This window comes from Azolla caroliniana, unplaced genomic scaffold, assembly GCF_043228905.1.
Source record: "Azolla caroliniana isolate FFs.n. ecotype wild unplaced genomic scaffold, voAzoCaro1.0.p SCAF_13, whole genome shotgun sequence".
Taxonomy (NCBI): domain Eukaryota; kingdom Viridiplantae; phylum Streptophyta; class Polypodiopsida; order Salviniales; family Salviniaceae; genus Azolla; species Azolla caroliniana.
Genome location: NW_028230448.1, coordinates 3103232 through 3129959, shown reverse-complemented (window position 1 = coordinate 3129959; position 26728 = coordinate 3103232). Strand labels below are relative to the sequence as shown.

General features: G+C 37.4%; 2 protein-coding genes across 5 annotated transcripts; both read left to right on the top strand.

The window, feature by feature from the left end:
* The first annotated feature begins 5585 nt into the window (after nucleotides 1-5585).
* Nucleotides 5586-9681, top strand: LOC147855966 (amino acid transporter AVT6A-like). Its single transcript, XM_087329812.1, has 5 exons — nucleotides 5586-6061; nucleotides 6555-6710; nucleotides 7028-7234; nucleotides 7323-7791; nucleotides 9313-9681. Exons 1-5 carry the CDS (start codon nucleotides 5683-5685, stop codon nucleotides 9425-9427), a joined length of 1326 nt encoding a protein of 441 aa, XP_087185938.1. The 5' UTR covers nucleotides 5586-5682; the 3' UTR covers nucleotides 9428-9681.
* A 1891-nt stretch (nucleotides 9682-11572) lies between these two features.
* On the top strand, nucleotides 11573-21521 carry BAM2 (beta-amylase 2). 4 transcript variants are annotated; one of them, XM_087329333.1, is made up of 10 exons: nucleotides 11573-11729; nucleotides 16799-16931; nucleotides 17279-17365; nucleotides 17481-17684; nucleotides 17785-17979; nucleotides 18708-18872; nucleotides 19167-19427; nucleotides 19527-19745; nucleotides 20813-21032; nucleotides 21168-21521. In XM_087329333.1, the coding sequence occupies exons 2-10, from the start codon at nucleotides 16869-16871 to the stop codon at nucleotides 21194-21196; spliced, it is 1443 nt and encodes a 480-aa protein (XP_087185459.1). In that variant the 5' UTR covers nucleotides 11573-11729; nucleotides 16799-16868; the 3' UTR covers nucleotides 21197-21521. The 4 variants fall into 4 exon arrangements, with proteins under 4 accessions (XP_087185459.1, XP_087185458.1, XP_087185461.1 ...); XM_087329332.1 differs by having other exon boundaries at nucleotides 16799-17046; XM_087329335.1 differs by lacking the exon at nucleotides 16799-16931 and having other exon boundaries at nucleotides 11606-11729.
* Nucleotides 21522-26728: the final 5207 nt, after the last annotated feature.

Below are 26728 nucleotides of genomic sequence, written 5' to 3'. Positions count from 1 at the left end.
TCTGTAATTGCCTTTCTAATTTGATTTTAGATTGATTCAAATATTTAGGAGAAGCTTGATGTTATTACCAATGTAAGCTGCAGTGTGGGAGTGATTAGAGAGGTTACAGGGGTTTGATCCCTGTTGTGAAAGCAATTAGAGTGGTTTTGGGAGTTGCGTTTTCTTCAATGTTGCAAAGAGAAACTTTTTGCATAAAAAATTCACATAAAAAACCCCAAGTACACGGTTTGGTTAAGTGTGCACTTTTTCCACGAGATCAAAGTGTGCACTTAACCAAACATTTATTATATTTTACATCTAATAGGATTGTCTAATTATTAAGCAATCCTCAAGTTGGGAATTGATCTCATCTTCTTTGGATTGGGTAAGTTGATACAAAAGAATAGAAATAGGATTGAGATTATGATTAATATTACGTGTGGGTGTTGGCCTAATGGCAATTGTTTGAAAAACATCTCAAAACTCTAATAAGAGTATCAACCAATATTCATTCCTTGGGAACTAGAATACTTTGAGAAAAAGATGTACAAAAAGGGTAGAAATAGATGGCCTATAACACATTGAATAAAGTGCTACTATAGTGAAACAAGGATTACAATGAACACTTGTTGATAAGTCCATTCAAAGGAAGCAAATTATTCAGTCTTTGTGAGATTGACAAGATTGGGAAGTTACTTAAATGCTCAATATGAGCCTCAAGAAATCAAGATTGAGCAAAGGTCTATAAACATGGTCCTTTGCTCTTAATGCTTTTGCAAGAGTTGGCATTATTGTTTAGTGTGACTTCTTTTCTATACACATTGAAGACTAAGTTTCTTAGAGTTGTTTCAAAGAACCCGGTGTATTCCAAACAAGTTGTGATTGATTAGGAATATAACCCAAGGGTTTTGATGGTTCATCCACAAAGTATGTTTATAACTAATTGAAATCTCATATTCGGGTTTTGTCAATATCTTTATTGAAAATACCACCAATGTGAATATGTATGACATATCTAAGTATATGTGAATATGCCGCGGTAGGAAATAACAATAAAGGTGTGTTCATGTGTTGTCTCCGATTAGGTCCTCTATTGTGAGGCATTTGAAGTAGATACCCCTCTAGACATACAATATAAGTTCTGAAAATCACGGTACTATGGCAAACTAATGTGTTTTAAAAACCATAAAGGTGACATATGATGTCTTTTCTTGATCCTATGCGAATGTTCATGGCAACTCCTCGAGGCTCAACCATGTTGTCTACCATGAGGCATTCTTTGCACATGCAATTACACAAATGAAATGCAAACAATGTGCCCACAAAGGTGGTTTTGGTTATTTAATTCCCATATTGAGACCCCGAATTGCACGTTGATGTGATGCAAGGTTATGTATATGTTTTCTAGTCTCGATTGAGAGGTTGTGCCTTGTTCATTGCTTCCCGGATCATAAGAAAAAGAACAAGTGAAAACATGAAAAAAATACTATACTTTGATACTAACTATTAGAAACTATTTAATTAGAATGCAAAATATAAGGAGCTATAGACCATTGATAGGAAGAAGGGGGTGCCATACCACCCAACTATCTCCTAGCGACGATGTGATATGGATCCAAAATCTCATATCATAGAGTGTTGATGTGGGTCTTAACTTGGTTACACAAGGACCACATCGATATAGGTCAAGTCCTCCCTTTAGAAGAAGGTGTGAAGGATCTATGTATCGATGGAGTAAGCTCCTCGATGTCATTGCGGGGTTCGGACCGGCGTATACCCTTTTGATGGCGAATCGGGCGGAGATGGTTGTCGGACACCTCCGAACCTCACACTCACTTATCGATTAATAGATTATTAAGCACGGTATCTCTCTCACTCGCTCTCATAGACAATGGGGTAATGAATGTAGACAACAAGAGTAATGAATATGTTTATTAACCCTCTTTGCTAAGAGGTCTAGCACCAACAAGGAAGAGGGATTAGTGTTCTCTAACTAAACACTTCACTAATCTCTCTTAAGCTTAAAAGTTACAAGGAGGAGGAGAGGAAGCTCTAGCTCTTAATCAATAAGGAGATCTTTACAAAATGGGAGAACCCTTACAAAGCCACTACTATGTGGTTTATATAGCATTCATGTTTAGGGTATGGGCCTTTCACACTTGGACGCCTCTTTGCTTCTTTTCCTCTTTGTAGGTCCTTCAACACATACTACGTCCTTGTTGATGCACTCTTATTCATGATTGGTTGTGTTGTTAACCAAGCGCTTAACAGAAGGTATCTAGCATTCTTATACAAGAAGAAAGCTAGTTAGGCCATGTCACACACTTGACTACTTCATGTGAAGTGGTCAAGTGATAACATGTTTAATAGGTATCTCACACCAAATAATTGTAATTCAATTCATACCCTCACTCATTTCAAAATTAGCCCATACATACTCATTATAAGATTTGGGAAACTATGGAAAACTTATCTCATGATTAGTCATGGTTATGCACATAACAATTTGACTAAATAAGGATATCAAAATTCTTGCATGACTCTCGAGATGTTCATTTCAAGCCATAGAGGCTCCTTTTCAGTGTTCATACCAATTTTTAATGCAATGTTGGTTTCATGTGCTCAACTACCTTTGTGCCTTGATTTTATTTGACTAAACTTTTCTGGTGAGTTTATGTTAAGAATTGAGACAAGTGTTGTTTGTCAATAATAGTAAGAAATTTGTGGATTGGTATCTAGTAGTGAGTCTTCAAATGGTTAAGCATAGTTGAAGATGGGACTTTCTTTTGAGGCTTTATCTTAAGATTGACTTGATCCATAAGTCATAGTTACATGTTTCTTGTACTATTCTTCCTAACTTTGCTCAAACTTAGCAAATTCATTAACGCCCTACCTCCTTTTATACTTGAATAACTATTATTGGACTAAGTGAGTGCACTTCACATCACAAATTTCATGTTTTCTTTATTCTAAACAAGAAAAGTAGAGGGTTAGAGTTAATAACATTCTCGTGGGCCGTGAGGCATGAATCTTGTGCATTATTTACTTTAACCTCATAGATAGATGAATATGTTACCTTACAATGATAAGAAAATATAAGTAATGAAAAGTAACATGCCAATGAGTGCACAAGAAGTATAAAGCACAAATGGGAACAAAAAAAACTTGAAAATGACGCAACTCCACTAAACCTTCCATGCAAGGGACTCCTATTTTGTTGTGGGGATGGAGAGGCATGAATATCATAACATTCTTGTAGATATTTTGCTAAGTTGTGCTTCTAGGAATGCCATTGTATGGCTATTTTGAATCTAAATGGAGACAAAATATCTGATGCGGCATACCTCCAAGTTTCCAAAGATTATCTAGGTATTGGGCCCAAGACTCGTAATTTAGCTATGTAAGATCCCCCAATTAAATTCCAAAATGTCAACAAGTGGGTATCGAAGCTCGAACTTGAAACCTCAAAGAATAACCGTCCAAGTTATTGTCACAAAATATATAACTCACGGGAGAACATAAAATGCTTCAAAAACCAAGTGATTAACAAATTGCATTCAAGCCAAACGATTAAAGATTGATGTTGAACTAAGTTTTTTTAAACCTAATTAATGTTTTAAGCTCATGTCAATTTAATGATTGACCAACTTATGACTGTATTTAAGAATAATAATTTACATTGTGAATTAACCCCTAATGATCACATATCCAATTAAGCACATTTCAAATAGAATGGCTTTTCTTTACCACATGGGGGCCATTATTTTGAGAATTCAACATTACAGATGAGAATGGCAACATTGACCTTGACATGTAACAAGCTTAAACAACTTATAGAAATCTAGACATGGATTATTTTGAAGTCATCAATCCATTCATATAACTTATAAAATCCTTACATGCCCTTTTGTTGCCAAAATGTTCTTTTCCTATTGTATCGAAATTTCAAATTTCCTTTTGTACATAAGAAAACATTTTGGATGATGGTTATGCACATCCTAACATTGATATTCCCTACATGCGTAGTGAACAAATTCTAATTTAGATTCATTGCATCTAGTCAACCCACTTTTACGTAAAAAGACTCCTTATAGTTATGTACATGATCTTTTGTAGAATCACATCCAACTGTCATTTTTTTCCAGAAGCCCCCCTTGCGTACTTGATGTATATTTTATTGCCATTGTTTGGTTGAAATACAAATTAGAAAAGGAGAATGCAAAAGGTCTATAGGACCAAAAGTGGTCTCCCTTTTCCAAAAAAGAGCTTCAAATTTTTTACTGAATTAGGGTAGGGCCAGGGTGGCAATACTAAAACGACAATTCAATATAAAGCATGGATTTATACTAAATTGTCATTCTAGTATTGCCACCTTGGCCTAATTCCGAAGAGCATAGGGAGGCCTAGATATTAGGGGCAAGGGAAACGACCTCCTATGCTCATCCCTAATACTTCATTGAGAAGAACTCAATAATGTCGTTTACAAACTCTCAAGAGTCTATACTGTAACTGCCATACAAAGTGGTGCGCACACGTAAAAAGAAAACAATTTATATGTAGAATCCACTTGTTACAACTTCTTAGTCTCCTTTATCTACTTGTCCTATCATATGTAGGGAGAGGGACATCTTGTAAAGCCAGAAGAGCTATGCATCTGGCGAACAGAATTCTGTTCCTAGTGAATGGGCGCAAATGTTCTCATTGGGTTACTCTTCATGACTGCTCACTAGCAATTCTATTCAATACCACACACCACAAAAAAGGAATCCTGGGCAGGAGAGTTATGCAACCAACCAGTGTGTTTCCTAGCGAATGGGCGCCCAACTGTTTTCATTGGTTACAGTCCGTGTTTTTTTTTCCGATATCAAATGTCGGGGTTTCACACGGACAATCGATTCGATAGACATATAGAGAGATAGATGGTCGGGTTGTTGGGTTTTCCGGATTCGGGGCCCAGAGTGCTTCTTTCTCTCCCAATCATTGTGAGTTCCTAATTTTAGTGATAACTATTTAACACATATTTAATGTAAAATGAATGAAAGTGTTTGTGGGCGATTTGGATTTGGGCCCTTTTTCTTTTTTTTTTTTCATTCCACAAATTCTATTTGCTTCTTCCTCCTGTCCCTGTCTGTCTCTTCTTCTTCTTCTTCTCCTATCCCTTGGAAAGATGCCGCATCTTTTGGGTTCATTCATTTTCTTAATTTGGGAAGATCACTGCAACTTTCTGGTTAGTTTCTTTTTGATGATCTTTTTCTTGCAACCCAATTGCAGAAATCTCACCCGGAGTTCCTTGAATCATGTTTTATTATTATTTTTATTTTTTTTGATGATTTCCATCCATTTTTGATGCAGCCCCAACTTTGAAATTTGAGCAGGTTTTGATGCAGAACAACTCGTGAAGCTAAACTAAAAAGACGAGCTATTCTGCATCAGATATGGCGTGATCAAGTGGGCTCACCAAAAGAAATCCATGTAGATAAAAAAAAAAAAATTCTCCGAAGCCACCTTCAGAGGAACAAAGGGGAAAGAACAAGATTCCAGCTAATTCTTTTTTTTTTTCTTTCGTAAATGAACAATGTATGTTGAAAGACAATAGAAAAAAAGAACCAAGGAACCAAGATTGAGCTAGACTTTCATGAAATATAATTAATAAGCTTGCTTGAGGGAGACAATATCAGAGAAAGAAGAGTAAGAAGAAGAAGGATGTCAAATTCAGAGACAAACTCACCATTTTTACCTCTACAAAAGCATGGCGAAACCGAACACAATCATGGCTATAAGTCTGCGAGTTTCTCAAGTGGGGTATTCAGCATATCGACAAGTATTGTCGGGGCAGGGATTATGGCATTACCAGCCACAATATTGATTACTGGTTTGATTCCCGGACTTGTCCTTATCATGTTTACAGGTGTTCTAACAGATGCTTCGGTTGATTTCCTTCTCAAATACTCAGCCCCAGCAAGAGCTACCACATACAGTGCTGTTGTGGCCGATACCTTTGGCAGGACGGGTCAGATCCTCTCCCAGATATGCATCATTATCTTCAATTTTGGCCTACTTGTTATCTACCTTATTATCATGGGTAAGAACTTTCTTTTTCATCCCATCTTTGATAGTAGTCTCGGCAATTGCTTTTCTTGATCTTACTAACTGTATCGTGGATCCAGAGTGATTGAAGTAAAGAGTTAGAAATTAAATGAAATAATTTTTCTTGATCTTACTAATTGTGTCATGGATCCAGAGTGATTGAAGTAAAGAGTTAGAAATTAAATGAAGTAATTTTTCTTGATCTTACTGATGGTGGGGCTTGGAACTAGAGTGATTAAAGTTAAGAGATTAGATATTAAATCAAGGTAATTAATATTAAGATACTTTCAGTTTCCTGACGATTAGATAAGAGTGAAAACAAAGAGATTTGAGAAGGCTGGTTAGAGAGGAAAAGATTTTGAAGGCATAGCATCAGGAAACCACTTAATTCGAAACATCAAATTTTTATCACTCTTTTTGCCTCTCGTTTTTCTGAGCCATTGATTATAGTTTGTTTTTTTTGACTCCTCTCTTATTCGTGGGTTCAGGGGACGTCCTTTCAGGCTCAACTTCATCTTCAGTGCATCACTCAGGAGTTCTGGAGGAATGGGCGGGTGCCCAAACATGGTGGAATGGGCGTGAAATTGTCATGCTTTTCACAACCGTTTTTGTCCTCACTCCATTGTCATTTTTTCGCCATGTTGGTATGTATGTCATCATACCAATGCAAACCCTGAAGTCTCTTATGTTTTTTAAACCCTATTCATGATCTACTTTGATGATCGCTGCTATGATGTATACCAAAAAGAAAAAATGTATGTACGTATGTAACAAAAGGAAACATCTTACGAATTGTGTATTGATTATAATTGTGGCAATAGTAGGTCGTAGAAACATATTAGGATCCACATGCATGTTTGATGGGCTTGACCAAGTAATCATTTAATGGTAATGTTCAGGAAAGTCTTCCAGAATTTGTACAATTTACTCTAAATACAGCATATATGACCACATGTTTCAGATTCGCTCAGCCTATCATCAGCCTTATCAGTTGTGCTGGCCATCTTCTTTGTCGTCGTCACAGCAATAGTTGCAATCTGGAGGATAATTTATGGAAATTTCAACTTTCCAAAGCTTTTTCCTGATTTTGGTGATAGCCAATATTCGGTGTTTAATTACTTCTCCGTGGTTCCAGTTGTAGTCATGGCATACATTTGCCATCACTGTGGTAAAAGATTATGAGCTCATTTCCACATCTTAAGGAAATAATGTGAAAGAAGCCAAACTTTGAATTTGATGTTGATGTGTTATTACAGTTCATCCTATCTTGAATGAGCTAGAGAAGGATATAAACCAAAAGTTCGTGATTCGAACATCCCTAGCTCTCTGTGCAAGCATATTCATGGCAACCAGTGTATTTGGGTATCTGTTATTTGGGGATGACACATTGAGCGATGTGTTATCCAATTTCGATGCAGATCTTGGAGTACCATATAGTAAAGTATTTGCAGATATGGTTCGAGTTGGCTATGCTCTCCATATCATGCTTGTTTTTCCTTTGATTCATTTCTCACTCCGATTGATTCTCGACAGCCTTCTGTTCCCTCGGGCTGCTAAGCCACTTGCACTCGACAATCGGAGATTCATCTCACTTACTCTATGTGTTATTGGGATCTCTTGGGTTGTTGCTTGTTATGTTCCGGACATATGGGATGCCTTCCAGATTACTGGATCTACAGTTGGAGCTTTGATAGCCTTCATCATTCCTGCCATCCTGGTGCTGAGGTATTGCTAGCTTCCCTACATATCGACTTGAACTTTTTTCGAATTATTTCAATAATGGCATATCATCACAATCCACACATGCACATGTTTTTTTTTGTTACATTGAATGTGAGGTAAAACCTCACAAAAGATTATTACAACCAACAGATTACCATATCTGTCTTAGGACTAGAAATGTCCAAAGAAAAGGTCTCTCACACACACACACACAGATCGATATATGAGGCTAATAGACCATGCCAACTAGGAAGCCCAAGTATGGACACCCTATGCCCATATATAGTGAAAACCTAAAGCAATGAGGTGTATAGCACACTCCATGTCTCTATCTCTTTCTCTCTCAAGATCGCTCTCCCCTTCTATCTTTCATCTATAACTTACGAGACATAACAAGAATGTAAACATTGCCTGAGTGAAAGAGCCAAAAGTAGGTTAATAACCATAATGTTGCAGGTTGCGATATATAATTCATGTCTTATGCCCAATGAAGTGCCAAAACTAAGTTAATAACCACATATATAAAATATGACCTTTAAATTCTATATATATATATATCTGAAAGTATCCAAGCATGCTTTTCGAATCTCTTTGGTAAATTTGCCATTATAGTAAGAAATTGGTTATTTCTGCTACATGTGGCAAGGGTAACCTTATGAGATTGTAGCAACACACTTAAATGTAATGGAATACCCATTCCTTTAGAGGCATGGACTCTTTCATATTGCTTAATGCTCCATTCCCATTAAACCATTGCTTTTGTCATGTTCCAAACAACATTGTGAAAGTATTGGAAGGGAAAGCCAGCATCAAGAGAAGAGATATTGATACGCAAGACAAGCGTCTTAAAGTAAAGGCGGCACATTAACATAAATGTTTTGTTGAACCTTTGGATTGCATGCCATATAGGTCTATAATGTGTATGTCCAATCCACATTTTCTTTTGGCTTCCTAGAATGCTTCCATCAACTACGATGGCATAGAATAAATGACAATCCTTTTTGCAGTAGGAAATGTGCTTTTAAATACAGATTCTACAAGAACAAATACTTCATGGAATAATATACCATGGAGACTATTGCTGGATGAGAGATTGCGGAATTTCCAAAATCTTTACTGAGAGAGGCACATAATGTTTCAAAAGGAAAATTATATCCATGGCTGTTTTGAACTGAAAATTAAGGATTAGGTGGCCTTTTCTAGCTAATAAGGGTAGACATATCTGATCCTACATGATGCAGTCGAGGAGAAAACCATTTTGATCCCAATGAACACATGTTTCCAATCACACTTCGTTCACCAATATTTACGCACACAAACACATGTTTTGGTAATACATTGTACTACCAGAAAGAAATCTCAATGTGATGTGAAAACAAATCAAAAGTGATAACGATATATGTCCTTCTCTCTTATATATATATATCAAAGATGATTTTACATCATTTGTCTTTATCTTCGATCATTGTTTTAGGTTGGCAATAAGATGCAAAACATTTTTATGTCAATATAACATGTTTGCAGGGATGTTCATGGCATTGCTACAAGGGTAGAGAAATGGGTGGCCTGGTTCATGCTTATATTGGCAATCGTGTCAAGTGTAATAGCTCTTGCCGGGGACATTTATGACTACTTGTGAAGATAATTCTGGTGAAGCATGCTTTGAAAGGATTCCATTAAATTAGATTCCATCAATGATCGTTGAGCATTAATTCCCCATTTAATGTTGTATTTTATGAAGTTTTGGAAAGGTAACCTCGAGCTGGACTATTTATTCATGTGAACGCGCAACCATCTAAAATTTGATCGACAGGCTTCTAGTTACCTTTGATTGATGAGGAGTGCTAAGCTCAAAATAAATTCAATTAATTTAGTTTTTCATAAAACTGACAATATGCTTTAAAGTTGCTCAAACAATTTCAATCAGGTGTGCTCTTCAAGTTGGAAAGAATAAATGATATGCCAATTATCTAAAAGGAGGTTCCTAACACACTTTTCTCGCTTTGTACCCTCAAATCATTAATCACGTTCACAAACATTAGACAATCCGATGTTGGGAGATGATGCATGCTAAGATATCCCTCATTAGATTGGTTTTTCTAATTAGGATATTTGTGCATGCAATTCGATGATAATACTTTTACTACCAAGGAATTGGTCTTGAACCTAATGGTTCAATTGGGTGGTCTCCTCAATTGAGTTCACATGGGTACACTTTATGAGATCCCCTCGAGGGTGTTGTGTGTGTCTCCTTGCTTGAATTGATACGATAACAAGATTGCTCCTTCCAATTGTTAATATGATCTATCACAAGTTTATAAACTAATGTAAAATGGTTTAAAGATATTGTATAAACCTTACCATTGTCTTTTAATGCATCTTTAAACCTATTTGAACTCGACTTTGATGACCTTTGGGTGAGAAACAATTTGTAAAATTAGAGGAAGCCAAGGGTTGAAAACAATTCTCCTAAAAAGAGGACAAGCAACATACATGCCAACAAATTGTTTGTGTTAGTTGTGATGGAACTCTTTGGTTCACAAATTATACATGTTAGAGCACATCCCCTTGTTTATCATTTACAAGAGGAAACCATAGTCATTGATACGTACTAGAGTCCATCCCTTTGTCTACCATCTAGTAGAGGAAATGACATTAATTGATACATGCTAGAGCACATCCCTTTGTTTGCTATCCACACCATTACATCCATATGACTTAGTACACATTCTCTTTGTTGTGAGATGGGTGTTGGAACACCGGTAAGGAAATTTGTCAACCATGCATATTTTGATATAAGTAACACAAGTATTTTACCAAAACATGTTCAAGAGTATGAGCTATCACACTTTGCTACAATGTGTTGCCTCAAACCACATTTGAGTTTGCTTTCCAAACATTGTCAATCTAATCCACTCCTTGCACACAATTCCTCACAATCACAATCTGTGGTGAACTCTCAATGGAAACCATCTTGTAGACGAAGTCAACTATAAAACCATCGCATGGAGCTATAACCAACTCCCCGTGTGTAGAAGGATCAACCACTAAACCTTGAAAGATTGCTAATTCAAAAGCATGTTTTGTAAATTCACAATTATATATTTTGCTACAAGGATAAAACCACTAGAATTTGCGCTTGAATGTTACAACAAATGGCGATAGATTCACCCTCATCAAGATAGATATTTTTAGCGTCCATTGAGAGGCCATATATTGACCCATAGGACCGAGACTAAGATGGTAAGTCCAAGCCCAAAGGGGCTTAAAAAAGCCCATGGCCAACAAGTTATTATGTGAACCCATCAACTCATGCATAAAAGCACATAATGCATACTTCCAAAGCATAGAAACCACCATAACTCTCGCTCGAATAGTTGGCAAACCTGCTTCTTTGTACGAAACACTTTCTCTAAGAAACTGCTCCAATCATTAGACTAGCCTCTCATCGAGAAATCGCGAGCTTAAAAATCGCGAACAACTTTGATCGGCAAACATCTCTTTCCTCGAAGCAATAGATTTGGCACAACGAGGTGCTAACGCCAAGATGATATCTCGTAATAAGATCATCGATGGCCCACTAGTGATCTGGTCCAATGTTCGCTATTGGCAATTCATAATACCTGGAAGAAAGATCATCCAGGGGCCCACCTTCGATGGGAGATGGAGATTTTGGCGAGTGAAGAGAGAGAGAGAGAGAGCCGTCCGATCGTACCGCCAACAGTCGGGATCTCTCGTACCTTTCGGATCGTACCGCCCGCCCCGACTCTTTTATTATGTGAGGAAGAAGGGATGCCACATGGCACATGCTTTCCTACTGCTGGGGGCTTGCTAACCCTAATTTAATCACCTCCTGCCATGGGAGACACCTTTTTGGTCTCCATCATTTTGCAGAAACGAGCAGATTCCGTTTTGAAGATTAAACCACCCTCATCAACCAGGTATGTGTTGTGTATACGCGTGTTTTTTTATTATGACAGATAGATATGAAGGTAAGTTCATCTCACAAACCAGGTATGTGTGTGTGTATGCATGAGCTTCTTATGATAGATTGATACATAGATAGATAGATAGATAGTTAGATAGATAGACAGACAGACAGGCAGATAGATATGAAGGTAAACCCATCAGGTATGTGTGTGTATATCCACACGTTTTTATGGTAGATACATATGGATGTAAACCCATTGCACAAACTAGATATGTATGTGTGTGTGTTTTTTATGATTGATAGATAGATAGAGTATAGTATAAACATCCATTGGGGGAGACCAAATATGATCAAATTGGGAGGGAGAGGGAGAAAGAAAGAATGAAAGAGAATTTAATTTTACTGTCTATGAAAGGCCAACATGACCTATATGATCCAAGCACTTTTGTGAATGTATAAATATAACTGAGGTGATTGTATTCTGTCATATATTGTGCTTCTTGTTATGGAACTTCTCTCCTCATTGCAGTTATCTGGGAATTGTGCATCACGTCTATTTCCTGAAAGATCTCTTGTATGGGAGTTTCGCTAATGCAGTTTTCTGGAATTTTGTTAAGTTTTTCATGTAGTGTTACAAACATCAAATTATGATGTCATATCCGGCATATTTTTCCCTTCATGTGACATTTGAAACTGACATAGTGTCCTGATATTCAGCATTATATCTATCTAGCTCTCTCTCTCTCTCTCTCTATATATATATATATATATATATATATATATATATATATATATATATATATATATAGATAGATAGATAGATAGATAGATATATAGATAGATGGATAGATACCTATAGATATATCTATCTGTCTATCTATCTATCTATCTGATGGAGTATGGAGACACAAAATGAAGGTAATACTTATTTCATCATCCTTGTCAACTATAGGTGGAAAACTTTTTTCCTTGTGTAATCCAAGAAGATTTTCACTTGCATTACCACGTATAGAAGAAACCTTAATCAAACACATATTTGTTGAGACAAAAACGGAATCCTTGGTTTTTTCAGTGCCAAAGCGATTTTTCCTCTTGCTTTCAATATCATCCATGGTGCTAACCAATCTCTCCATTGATGAATGAACTCTTTTTGATTATTCTTTGTGATAAAATTTTGGTGGCGAATACTTGTTATTCGTTGTTTTGTGAATGAGCTCTTTTTGGATTATATATTTATTTTTATAGTTCTAACTTTCTTTTACAGGGAATGTTATTCCCAATAATTGACCTTGAACTGGAATGTGGCTGGTCATTCCTGGAATGAGGTTCAGATGTTTGGAATGGCATTCCCATAACAAAGATTTATAGTGTTATAATAGTTCATTTTTATGAAAAAAAGAAAAAAGAGACCCAAAAATACCCATGGAACCTACAAGCATTTACAACCTAAGAACAGAGATGAAACAAAATAAAGAAGAAAAATCTACTAGCTAATTGTATCAATGTGACAGATTTGCCAAATATATGAGTGAGCTCTTCCCAAAAATCAAGCAATTGTACAAAACAGATATCCAAAGGCATGGGTGAAGGGCCTGTTCTCTTTATGAGTTCTTTAAGCAGGATGCTCTCATGTAGCACCTCATGAAAAGACTCTAAAATGTTGTCTAGCAAGACAAAGATCTCATTTCTCTACGACAACCCCGCTTTCATGGTTTAGGCTATTCCCGTTTCAATTGCATTTCAGCATATACCAGGCACACCAAGGCCACATGTGGTCCTTCTGATCACAGGCTGGCTAAGATGACACAAGTCACAATCGTTCATCTTCTCTGCAATATTCTGCCAGCCACAGCATTTTTCTATTTTCAGTGTGTGCAAGCCATGGCCTAGTAAAATTGGATTTGATGCTCTATACTTGTCCTCCTCAACGTGGACATTCAAGATCTCTTCTGTGTTCCATCATGCAAACCATTTCTGAATATCAGAACCCAACCTGAAGAAAGAATATCACTTTGTGTTTATTACGCGGTTAAAAATGTGATGCTTTCCATGCTGCCGTAGTTAGGAAGAAAAATATATTAACATTTCTAGATGCTGGAATTGGCCTATGAGACAAACCATGATTACAAATATGAGTGAATTAGCGTTATGCAAATTAAAACAAAACAAAGCTCAAGGTTTCCCATAGCTTCATGATCATGATTTTAGTGCATGTGATGAAACGAATCTGGAGATGGTTTACAAGTATGAAGTGCATAACTAATATGTAGGGGATGAGTGGTGATGAGGGGATGTTGCATCCACGGATGGTGCTGTGGAGTGATGCTATGACAAAGTTCACCAGGGGCATCGAGATGTCCTTTGGTGGATCGGACAACATGAGTCATGATCTCCATGATCTAGTGTTAGTTATTCCTTGTATATTGGTACTTGCAATCTCCTGCGGTAGTGGCACCCTCAGCTTGCTCTATGATGACTCCGAAACACATTATCGTTAGTTTTTTGACCTCTCCTTCACATAACTTGCTAAGACTTTTGACTCTAGGTATGCAAAGTGCTCATCCCAGTACAAATCTCTAGCTTGTAAGTGGGATTCTTTGCTTGCTCTATGATGACTTCTGAGCTCATTGTTGTTAGTGCTCCTCGCAGTTGACCACTCCTTCAAATAACTTGCATAGTCGTTTAGCTAAGTCTGTGAAGTGCTGCGAAGTGCTCAGCCTGGTCAATATCTAGCTTGTGGGGGAAACTTTGAGTTGGTGTAATGCCCTGTGAACACTATGGGCATGTAAACATCAATGTACCTCATCCTTTATATGAATTCAGCTTGTCCCAAAGCTCGGTGCAGTGGAGTGAGGCTATGAAGAAGTTCACCAAGTGCATCTGGGTGTCCTGCAGATTGACCATTGCTATCCATGATCTTCATGATCTATGTCTAGTATAGTCCATGTGCCTTGTATCACAGTACTTGCAATCTCTGGCGACAACATTCTTCTACTTGCTGTTGTTGATGTCTTCAGCACAATGTCGTCAGTATTCCTTGCTCTTGACCTCTCTTTCACATAACTTCCAAAGCCTTTCATATATAGGTATATGAAATTGTCATCTTGCTTTGACTACTTGCTCTTGATGATGGCTTTACCACAATGTTGTCAGTACTCCTTGCTCTTGACCTCTCCTTCACATAACTTCCAAAGCCTTTCGGATCTAGGTATACAAAGTGCTCATCTTGTTTTGATCTCTAGCTTATGGGAAGAAACTGTGAGTTGGTCTATTGCTTTGTGAGCACTATGAGGCATGTAGAGACATTCATGTGCCTTGGTCTCTATATGAATCCCTTGTGTGAGAAGCTCATGAAATAATTTGTGTATTAGGCGTCAGATTTGTGAGAAGTGTGTTCCTTGGTGTGACCCAAGTCTTTTGGGTATTGAATTTTCATTGGTCTTACCACAATACTTTGTTCCGCTCTCCATTTTAGAGAGGTGCAGGATATTTAGGCCATTGTTGTTCAATTGCTTCATCACTATGAGTACCACAACCCTTCACCCTGTTTTCTTGTCACCATTTCCATCACTGCTTCAAATCATATTGATAAAGTTCACTATTTGGAATAATGCTTCTACTATTACCATTGGCTTTATCTTGCATGGGAGAAACTGCCAATCAACTTCCCATATTCTTTTCTTTCTTTAAATAAATCTGTTGTATGCATGTAGATGCTTTTGATGGTTTTCCTTATCTTTTACTACATCTAAAGTCATTAGGTACTTTTGAGCACCATGGCATTCCTTAAGAAACCATTTTTTCCTTGGGTGACATTTATTAGTGCCATGGCAGTGCTCGTGCTTAACTGAAAAGCATTTGATTGTGCATGAGAAAATGCCTTTCTTGAAAACTTTCCATTTGCATCCTAGTGTGGCAAATTCGGGAACTGCCTTTAACATAGCCTCAACCATCTTGGTACACGTACATGTTCTTTAAAGTCTATGTATGAATATGGTTGCCTTGCAGTATGTTTTAACTTCATATGCTCAAATCCTTCCATACATTTTAGATCAATACATAAAGTCCTAAAATCCCATTTTGGAATCCATTATCTTAAGTGAAAATTTATGTATGCAATCCAAGATACCTTTGAAGAATAACATATAGGCAGTCCATAAAAACACACCATTTGCAATAAGCATTCCAGTTCTATTGCACATTTGTAGGAGTAACTTTTCATATTGATCCGGATCTGAGATAAATAGATCGATAGATATTTTTCTAGCATCCATAGAAATAAAGATATATTAACGGCTTTTAAGAGGCTTAAATGGCCTATGAGACCAAACAGGAGATTAAACCTTAAAATATTTTCTCATATTTGAGAACAAACCAAAATAAATAACTACATGCAAAGAGAGGCTGGTTTTAGTAGTATTACTCATTAAAAGTTGAGGGGAACCAATCGCATGAGCTCCCACATGGGTCTTTCTAAAATGACATCACTCGTGGTTCATCACGTCTGGCACATACCATTGCCTGTGTAACATTTCCTACAAGCCAGGACAGGAGATTACATCTTAAAATGTTTTCTCATCTTTGAGAACGGCAAACCAAAATAAATATACACACAGGGTACTAAATAATCTAGATATCTAAGCCCATAATACGTTGAATTAGATACTCTGAAACTTCTGTCTTTGAAAAATCTCCAATATAGACCAGTCCAAGGTGGAGAGATCTCTGAAGTGAAGGAAACGCTTTCAGTGCCTGGTGATACTAGCCAAGAGCGAGGAAGAGTTTCATGGATATTTGTTAACATTCATCTATTCACTCAGTTCTTATGCACTTCAAAAATCCTTGAGTTCTTTTTTATGTGTCTCTGGCATAGTTGTTTGGAAATTTGTTGACATTCATATCTGCTTCACTCATTGCTTATATCTCTTAAAACCCCCGTAGAATTATACTTTTGAAAATGTGTATCTAGCATGGTTTCATGGAATTTCTGTTGACATTTTTACATACTTTGTTCACTGTTTTAAACTTTAAAACATGCTTAAAATTGTTTTTGTATGTGTATCTTCTTGTATTGGGTAGGATCTAAAAGGGGAGCTGTGTTGTGAATGGATTTTGCCCTTCAACCCATTCGATTTCCTGGACATCTTGCATGCCCAAAAGCCATTGTCCCTCCTCTCAGTATCCAAAAAGGAAAAAGCATTGCCTTCAGAAGGTGTACACCGAATTGGACGCTTATTGCTGTTTTTCCTCATGTGAAGAGAGAAGTGAAGGCTTGTGCTGCATCTAATATCGATATTACTGTGGTGGAAGGAAACCATACAACTGAGGTGCAAGAAAGAATATGTATTTATATCCTGTAAATATTGTTAATCATTTCAGATTTTGCTGCACAAAAAACAAACGCGTTGTGTTTTTCAGTGTGTTTTTAATCTTGGTGATAAGAAGGAAATTGAGAGAAGACAATCAATGAAAAATTCTGTTACACTGCAATTCTAAATTAAGAGCTCTTTATATTGACAAAACATTACTACAGAAATATATTAATTTTCCCCTTTCTAGGAGCAAGAAATAGTGAAAGTACCACAAAGACATCCAGAAAGAGACTTTGCAGGGACAATGTATATTCCAATTTATGTCATGTTGCCAGTAAGTCACCATCATTTTTCAAAATTTTCAAAAGATAAATTCTTTTTTCAAATTTGGCAAAGATCCATTGTTTGCACTTTTGGCAGTGTTGTTTGCTGATATGAAAACTCTACAGTTGAATGTTATCACAGCAGAGAATAAGGTGGAAGATCCTGAGAAACTCATGGAAGACCTCATAGCTTTGAAATCTGCTAATGTGGATGGAGTCATGGTTGATTGCTGGTGGGGAATTGTTGAGTCTGAGGCACCTCAGAAGTATGATTGGACTGGATATAAACAACTCTTCTCTATGGTAAAGGAGGCGAAACTCAAGCTACAGGTAATCTTTATCTCTAGAAATGCTTGTAAAATATGATGCTGAATTATAGTAAAAATTATTCTGAAATTCTGTAAAAAAATGCCAAAACTTTTTTCTTCAGGTGGTAATGTCATTTCATGAATGTGGTGGGAATGTTGGAGATGATGTGAAGATCCCACTTCCCAAGTGGGTTCTTGAAATTGGCCACGAAAATCCTGATATTTTCTTTACCGATAAGGAGGGTAGAAGAAATCCTGAGTGCTTATCTTGGGGTGTCGATAAAGAGCGCGTGTTCAATAGACGGACTGGACTTGAAGTATAACTTCGGAACTTTTTGAGTGCTTGATATCAGATCTTTTTGATACATTTTCTACCTAGCATGCAAAACAAATATTAGCATCTTCTGCAATTAACTCGTGACATAAGAGATATCCTTCGATTTTGTTATTTTAAATTAATTAATTCTTCGTAGTAATAAGTGTTTGAAAGAAGACACATGTAATGTGATATGAGTAACGTTATTTTGAAATAAAGAAACAAATGTAATTTATATAAATGATTTAAGTGTTGAAGCCTTGGAATAATCAGAATCCTATATTAAGACCGCATTGGAATCAATAAATTTGGGTGCATCTTGAGTCTCTCATTTAAAGACATTTTGGTTTCCTCTTTGTTTTTCTTCTCATGATGAACTTTTTTTTCTTTCTACTAGTATCCTTAGGCCCCTTGCGATTTTATCATATGTATTGGAATGAAAGTGGTATGAAGGCAGTTGATGAAAGAAAACTGAGAATTCGGAAGAAAGGTCAGAGAAAGTCATACAGTGATCATCTAGTAATAGCTATGAAGACGTTCCTCTAAGGAAAGAGGATATATGAGAGCAGGTTCTTGAGATTATTTTTATGTAGAGTTTCTGACATCACCTTGTCCTATTTGTAGTGGAATGCGTACGGCACTTTCAACTGTTTTGTATGTTTTTACATACATATCCACTCTTATATTTTGAGAAAGAGATTCGAATATATCATATTATTTTTCAAACAGGTATACTTTGATTACATGAGAAGTTTTCGGCAAGAGTTTGACAGTTTCTTTGAAGATGGCACAATTGTAGAGATAGAAGTTGGCCTTGGTCCGTGCGGAGAGCTTCGTTATCCTTCTTATCCTGAGAGGCATGGGTGGAAATATCCGGGCATAGGAGAGTTTCAGGTACTTGGCAAAACCTCCCAAGATTTAGGTCTCCATGTGTTGATGTTGTAAACTTGTTTCCACATTTAATTTGCATATTGTTGGCATGGGAAATGTTCATTTCACTGTCATTCATTTTTGTTTTGTCATGTTAAGTTGCCACTATAGTTGGGATGCAAAAATGTTCATCTCACCATTTCCTTACATCTGTGTTTGTATTTTCTGCAGTGATATATTAATTTTTGTGTGATTTGCATGTAAAATGCTCATCTCACCAATGCCCAACATCTATGTTTGTCTTTATATATTATATAGTGTTATGATAAGTATTTGCAAAAAAGCTTGCTGAAAGCTGCGGAGGATCGAGGGCATTTAGAATGGGCCAAAGCACCAGATAATGCTGGTGATTACAACTCCAAATCAGAAGACATAGATTTCTTCCGCGATGGGGGTGATTGGGACAGCTACTATGGTCGATTCTTCCTTCGGTGGTATTCACAACAACTTATAGATCATGGTGATAGAGTCTTGTCTTTAGCCCATTTGGCATTTGAGAGTACACCCATAGCTGCAAAGGTAAGACGGATCTTGTCTTTCCAAGGCAATTTGTTTCATCTCCATTTCTGAAAAGTACGATTTATCTGCTTCTTTTCATGCATTCTTTTTGTGCCCAAGATCTCTGGAATACATTGGTGTTACAAGACAGCTAGCCATGCCGCAGAGCTTACAGCAGGTTTCAATAACTCTACCCACAGAGATGGGTATGCTCCAATTGCTGCGATGCTTAAGAAATGGAATGCAACATTTAACTTTACTTGTGTGGAATTGAGGACAAAGACACAAACCAAAATGTATCCGGAAGCAATGTCGGATCCTGAAGGTTTGGTTTGGCAGGTGAAAATGCTCTTCTTTACATTGCTATGTATTTGAATATGTAGAATCCTTTCACTCTACAGTGGATAAAATTGTATCACATTTTGAGCACTCCATGACTAGAAAATCATCTCGTATCTCTATTATTTAATACCCAATTCCAAAGGAGCAAACCATGACAGAAGGAAATTATATCACCTTTTTAGCACTTGTGGTTGGAATATTTGTCTTCTGATGCCAGTACATTTCGAAAACATGCATGTTGGTAGCAAAATTGTTTAAGAGTCTATTACTAATCGATAGACCAAAATAAAGTAAAAACAAGGTAAATAGATTGGATAGAAGAACCCGTTCCACCCGACCACCCCTGAGCTATGATCAAGACATAGCCAACCTACCACCGACGTCCCATACCATTGGATATTAGGGTGACTAATACCTTGGAAAAGATTAACATGATCGTTGTGACGACGAAAGCCTAGCCCACATCACTGGTGTCTAAGACAACAACCTTCCGACGTAATGTGCTTATGAGGGTAGCTAAGTCTCATATTTATACCTCGTCCTAGGCCCCTTGAATAGATGTGCTTTTTTAAAAGATTCTCCATTCATTGGTTCTCGTGATCATGATAGTGCATGCAGCTATCATTCCTTCAATCCAATCATGTTAGTCCCTTTCTAACATTAGTGAATATACCCTTCACTTACGTAAATATTAGTGACCTACCCTTCCCTACGTTATGTGTACATAACAAAAATAGCAATACTTACCTGTATACACTTTCTTTCTCATCTCTTTACATGTTGGTTGGAATGTAATCTCTTTTCTGGTCTTATGGGCTATTTCGGCCTCGTAAAAGACGTTAATTATCTGCCTTTCTTTACATAATTAGACAAATCAAAGAAGAAAGTGGTACCTCTTCCACCTGGTTTTTCTATTGGAACCCAAAATAGTAGAAAAAACGAAAATAAAATAAAATGGGTCTTTTGGACCAACACACTACCTCTTCCTGTGCTGTAGTGTAAAAGTGGTTTTACACTTAGATGTTGAGCTTTTGGCTAATGTCATTTTAGCTTGGAAATTACAGGTTTTGAATGCGGCTTGGGATGCTGGAATACAAGTAGCCAGTGAGAATGCATTGCCATGTTATGATAGAGATGGTTATAATAAGATTCTCGAGAATTCAAAACCTAAAGATGATCCTGACGGGCATCATTTGGCTGCTTTTACATACCTGAGGCTTGGTCCTACACTGATGGAGGAAGAGAATTTCAAGGAGTTTGCACGATTTGTTAAGCGTCTCCATGGTCAGAATAGCTTTTTCTGTTTTCTTTTCTTTTCTTGCTTTTTTGACTTTTGCCTTATGTAAGCCTTGTTAGTCATTACGATTCCGCATACTATACCATATTCATATCTTTGGACATGTTAAATCGTTTTCGCAGGAGAAGCAGTTGATGATTTGCAGTTATGAAGGATGTTGAAACAAATCATTCTCTCTTACTTTTGGCCATTGGCTTTCACTATTATGTAGCTATACAAAAACATTGCACTGGAAATTCAACAAACAAAATGAAACACAAATGTACACTACAATTTACAGTGCATTCACCTCTTCATTTGGGTCGACCCAATTTTAATCACACAATGGAAGCACGTATGCAGCCATTACAAGACATTCACTCTCTAACGTTTCACTACCAAATGCAAGTGCAACAAGGGAATAACAATAACTTGTTTGTGTCTTGAATAAATATTACTTTTCTTTCCTGGTGGAAGGAGAGATTATTTGTTGACAATGCACTCTTGTTGGGACTCTAGTCTGCTCTCTTGTTTCTAAACTAAACCATATGATTTTGTTTTCTTCTTATTCTCTCTAGAAACATTCTCTCACAAACCATACACATCTCTCGATTGTATGTGCATGTCGTAAATATACTTGGTCAAATAATCAATGTGGAAAATTATGCTGCATATTGTCTCTATATGTATGTCTTTGTTTATTCCTCATATCTTTTTGGTTGTAGATTGTTTTGACTTTTAGATCTTGAGTAGTGACTGTCTTCCCACAACCATCATATTTCGCTAGTTTCAAAAAAACTTTTCTTACAAATATTTGGGCTTGCAATCTTCGTTTTGATTTATAATGTAATAATCTCCTCATTCTCTCTGTTTGTTATGGCAAGACTCAGGTATATAAGAACATATCTTGTATGGAATGAAGTCGATGCAAAGGTAATAGCCTTCCTCGTAACTAACAAAAGTTTTGTATCACAAGTCCCTAGTGGAATGTTATAAAAAATAAGTATTTATGTTTTTTCTGATTTTGAGACTAATTATCCAAGTAAGAATGATATAGGTATTTTAAAGCTTGGGAATCATGCAATGAATCAATACCATTCAAGATGCATTGGTTACACTATAAAATCCAAGTGTAATGGTTGATGGAAAGAGTTCAATTGTCTGTATGAAGCTTTCTTTTTAGGTTGTTAGTTGCATCTAACATACTAGCCACTTTTTGAATCGATTGCTTGCTTTGAGGGTTTAGGAGGGAAGAAAACAAAAGGACTCAACCACAACTGATCAAGTATGCATTTTATATATTTCGTATCCGCTTGGTGCACATATGCTTTTGTCAATTTGAATGATTCATGATTCATGTTTAGGGTTTTGGGTTGGATGAATGTTGGGTTTGTTTCAAAGGGTTGTGGATGGGTGAAATGTTGTTGAAATATGGTATTAGGGTTTAGATATTGGGGCTTTGGGTTTCAATCTTGTTGTGGGACAAAGAGACAAAAACAATTGTGGATGAGCATAATGTACCCGTTTGAGAGAGTGCATTCAGACTATGCATGCATCAAAGTGTTTTCAGATTGTGAATGCATTCAAAGTGTTTGCAGTGTGCCAATCAAACACAATACATTCAGAGTGTGTGCAATGTATGTGCCGATCCAAGTGAGTGCATTTTACTCTGCATGCATTCATTCAAGAGTGTTTGCTGTTGGGAGACAGGTCCCTCCGGATGGGAAGGGAGAAGAACAGTGCCGACGAACAATCTCGGCCGAGGCCGAAACCGGAAGAGGAGTACCCGGCTACGGAGAGCTAGATGGTGCAGACCCGGTGAGAACCGGATGAGGAGTACCCGGCTACGGAGAGCCGGATGGTGCAGACCCGGTGAGAACTAGATGAGGAGTACCCGGCTACGGAGAGCCGGATGGTGCAGACCCGGTGAGAACCGGATGAGGAGTACCCGACTACGGAGAACCGGATGGTGCAGACCCGGTATGAACCGGATGAGGAGTACCTGGCTACGGAGAGCCGGATGGTGCAGACCCGGTATGAACCGGATGAGGAGTACCCGGCTACGGAGAGCCGGATGGTGCAGACCCGGTATGAACCGGATGAGGAGACATATTGGTAAATATGTTTCTGAGAGTCCATTGAGGCTATATTTGTAAATAGCCGAAAAGTCATATTAGTATAAATATGACTTAGGGGAAACTTTTAGCAAGGGTTGTTGTTGTTGTTGTCATTTTCCTTTTTTGCACGAGATTAGAGCGCGTAACAGTGTACACAGAGAGAGAGAGAGAAAGAGGTCGCTGCCTCTGTTGTAACCGCCACCTGTGGCGAAGATCGTGAGCACGAGGTCGTTGCCTCCGTGAACTCACTGTTTGTACATTCCAATATAGTGATAGTTTGCAGCATGTGGGCTGCCGTGGTTTTTCCCTTAGTTTGGGTTTTCCACGTAAACATCCTGTCTACCTTTTCTCTCCTTTGTGTCGTGCATTTGTTTCTCGTTTTCTGTGTATGATTCTAAGCTCGGTTGTGGCCGAGCGTTGCGCATAAGGAACGACCAGTTCCCGTCATTTGCAATGATCCAAGAGAGTGCATTCAAAGTATTTGCAATCTGGCATTGAAGTGCATGCATTCAGAATGTTAGTCTTCTTATATGAGTAAAAGAGTTAGTCTTGAGTCCTCTCTTTTGCTCACAAATTGCAGTCTTCTAAGGAAACATCATAATACTTGAGTTGAGATGAAACGAGAAATTGCATTATAATACTTGAGTACTTAAATGTATTTCTCTCTCATTCTCTTAAGCGATGTTTACTTAATTCTCCTAATGTTGATGTTATGATGTGAAATGAAAGTAGATATAGTGTAGATATTCTTAGTAGGTTTTATGGAATAGAAGGATTAAACAAAGGACTCGGAAAGGAAAAATAAGGTCTAATATAGTAGAGTTTGCATTCATGGGGGTATGTTTACGAACATGTTTTCAAATTGTTGTAATTCTTTTACGCTTTCTCATATGAGCCAACTTCTAAGGAAGCCATAAAATAAATAGTAGGAGATCATTTGGTAGTGAATCTAATCTAAGAAATATAAATGGAGATTTTGCATTCTCTTTCCAAGTTGATTACCTTCCAAAGAGCTTGATTTTGTACACATCCTCTATAATTTTATTAATGTTAATGCATTTCAGTTTTCAGTTTACATCTATACTTGTTCATTCTCTTGGTTTCCCTATCATTTCACTTATAGTATAGAGAAAATGTATGAGGTCTCTATATTGGTGTGGGTCCGCAGAGTTCCTTGGCATAGATGGTTGCCAAGTCCTCGGAGTTTCGTGGCATTGATTCTTATTGGGGTGAAAGAAAACCCAATGAAGGGAGGTATGGCAGGATTCATTTGTCAACAATGTATATGTGACTATATTCTAGTGCATGTGTTCTAACTTGGGTAAAGGTTGCAAGGTTTTTGTAAGAAGGGGTATTAGTGTTGTCAATTCAAGAAAATTGGAGGCTCAAAATAACATGGAGATGGCAAAGGTAGAGACTAATGAGGATGCAGACCTGATACCAAAACATGAATCATAATATGTTGATGCTCCTCCAAAAGGCAAATTTGTGTTTGTCCTTGTCTTCTAGTTGGAGGCCCATATATGCATATAAGTGATTACAAACATTGTGAAATAAGCTTTGAGTTGACCCAGTTTCTATCTTCAAGAGTGTCTGAGATCCGACAAGGATAAAACCTCGGGGGTGTACAATTACTAAGTCACACTTGCAAAACCCACAATGGTTTCATAAGAAATTGGAGATAGAGGCATATTTATTGAAGGGAAATGGCATTAGGATGGTGCTTCCAAGAGAGTTGAAGATAGTGTAAGAGGAGCAATTGTCAAAAGGGAAAGATTGCGGTGCCTCATACTTCAACAACTATGAAAGGGAAAGGTCAATAAAGCTTTTTTTTAAATGTTGAACTGAAATACAATAGAGCTTGTCAGTCGTATCTAAGAATAATATGGAAGAAAGTGCGTGACACATACAGTGCAATCCCTAGACCATTGTGATAGAGACCACTTCAAACCTACACGAACCCAGAATTTGCTGCCAAGTTTACACATAACAAGATGGCAATATATACTATACTCAACAAAAGACTAGCGGATGGAGAAGATATAGACAAAGATTGTGAAAGGATATGAATCTTACGTAAGGATTGTGTTTCTCAAGAACAAATCATTCAAAATTTATGAATTGACTAATATGTAGAATCCAATCTTTGTAATTGTAGTGTAGTGTTCATTAGTTGCAAATACCCGAAGATGATGGGAACATCTCAACTAGGAGTGGACAAAACCCACAATCAAATTCCACACCAACTCAACCCATAAAGGAAAAAATCCAAGTTCGACGAAAAGAGGTGGATTGGACCTTATGTTAGGAGACTCCATCTGATTCAAAAGAGAAACATGAAGATGTTGGAATTGTTCACATTGCATATGGGAAAGCCATGAGTTAATGGACATGACAAATGGGAAGTGTGTCACTTCCATGTACCTCATGGAAATGTCTATGTACATAAGGTTTTCCCCTCTCGTCGATGTCGTTGGCCTTGGGTTTAGACCAGCGTATTCCCTCTTGGTGGCGAGTAGAGCGGAAGTGGTTGCCAAACACTTCCGAGCTACTAACTCACTTTGCTTATAGATTAACACTTAATATCTCGCCTTACTCTCTCTCATACCATGATAAACAAATTTTGAACAAAGGAAGTATTTATTACTACCACTCTCCTTAGTACAAAGAGGTTTAGCACCATACAAAAGATAAAGATTAGGGTTTGGCTTACTACTCTCCTTACCACTAGGAAGATACCTTAAACTCATGTCCACCTCATCCTTAGTGAAATCCATATCCAATTCATGACTAATGAGGTCGTGCACAATACATCCAACCACATCATAAAACTCATGGTGTGCTCTACTCACCTCATTTATCATGAACAATTGTGGGCTAATCAACTCCTTAAAGTAATGAACACATATTGCAATTATTGCAGCTAGATCCACTATAAATTCATCCCCTTGCTTCATATGTACCACATTAGGTCGAGCATAGGTAGGATGTAACGCTTGGAAAAACAAATGAGATTGACATTGATTATCTATGAGCCCATCCTCAAGTTTTCGCATCTTAGCACAAGGATAACTTTGACATTGCAATTGAGAATAATAATATGCAATTGACTCTAGATATCCAAAATCTCCTCATATAATGGTGCATGTATCAATAATGCATTACACCTAGAGAGAACTTGTGAGAATGGTTGAAAAAGAATCCTCGTGCATCACATACATTCTATTTAACTGACTCCATGTCTATGTCGAGCAGATTAGACGATAAAACTTGGATCATTCTCATGCAACCACGTCCAAACATCCAACTTCAAAACCTCCATAGCCAATGAGCCTCAACAACATGCTAAGGATCATCCATGATTGAATGTTGAAACATAGATTGACTGGCATAAACACATGTTAAAATCACCCATAAGTAATCCTGGACGGCCCACACATAGGGTTTGAAGGAGTGAGGCCCATAATACAATATGTTGAGTGGCTTGGTTAGGGGCATACCAACCAACCACACAACCTTGTCAAGATAAGTGCTTTCTATAACTAAAAACTGACCATAAGGATCATTATGCACCACTTGAGGATAAC

Bases quoted from the DNA above. Each gene is read 5' to 3' on its own strand.
- LOC147855966 (XM_087329812.1), top strand. From the start codon at position 5,683: ATGTCAAATTCAGAGACAAACTCACCATTTTTACCTCTACAAAAGCAT. The intron at 6,711-7,027 runs GTATGTATGTCA...CACATGTTTCAG, and splicing joins GTCATTTTTTCGCCATGTTG to ATTCGCTCAGCCTATCATCA. The intron at 7,792-9,312 runs GTATTGCTAGCT...ACATGTTTGCAG, and splicing joins CCTGCCATCCTGGTGCTGAG to GGATGTTCATGGCATTGCTA.
- BAM2 (XM_087329332.1), top strand. From the start codon at position 16,825: ATGGATTTTGCCCTTCAACCCATTCGATTTCCTGGACATCTTGCATGC. The intron at 17,366-17,480 runs GTAAGTCACCAT...AAAACTCTACAG, and splicing joins CAATTTATGTCATGTTGCCA to TTGAATGTTATCACAGCAGA. The intron at 18,873-19,166 runs GTACTTGGCAAA...TATATTATATAG, and splicing joins CGGGCATAGGAGAGTTTCAG to TGTTATGATAAGTATTTGCA.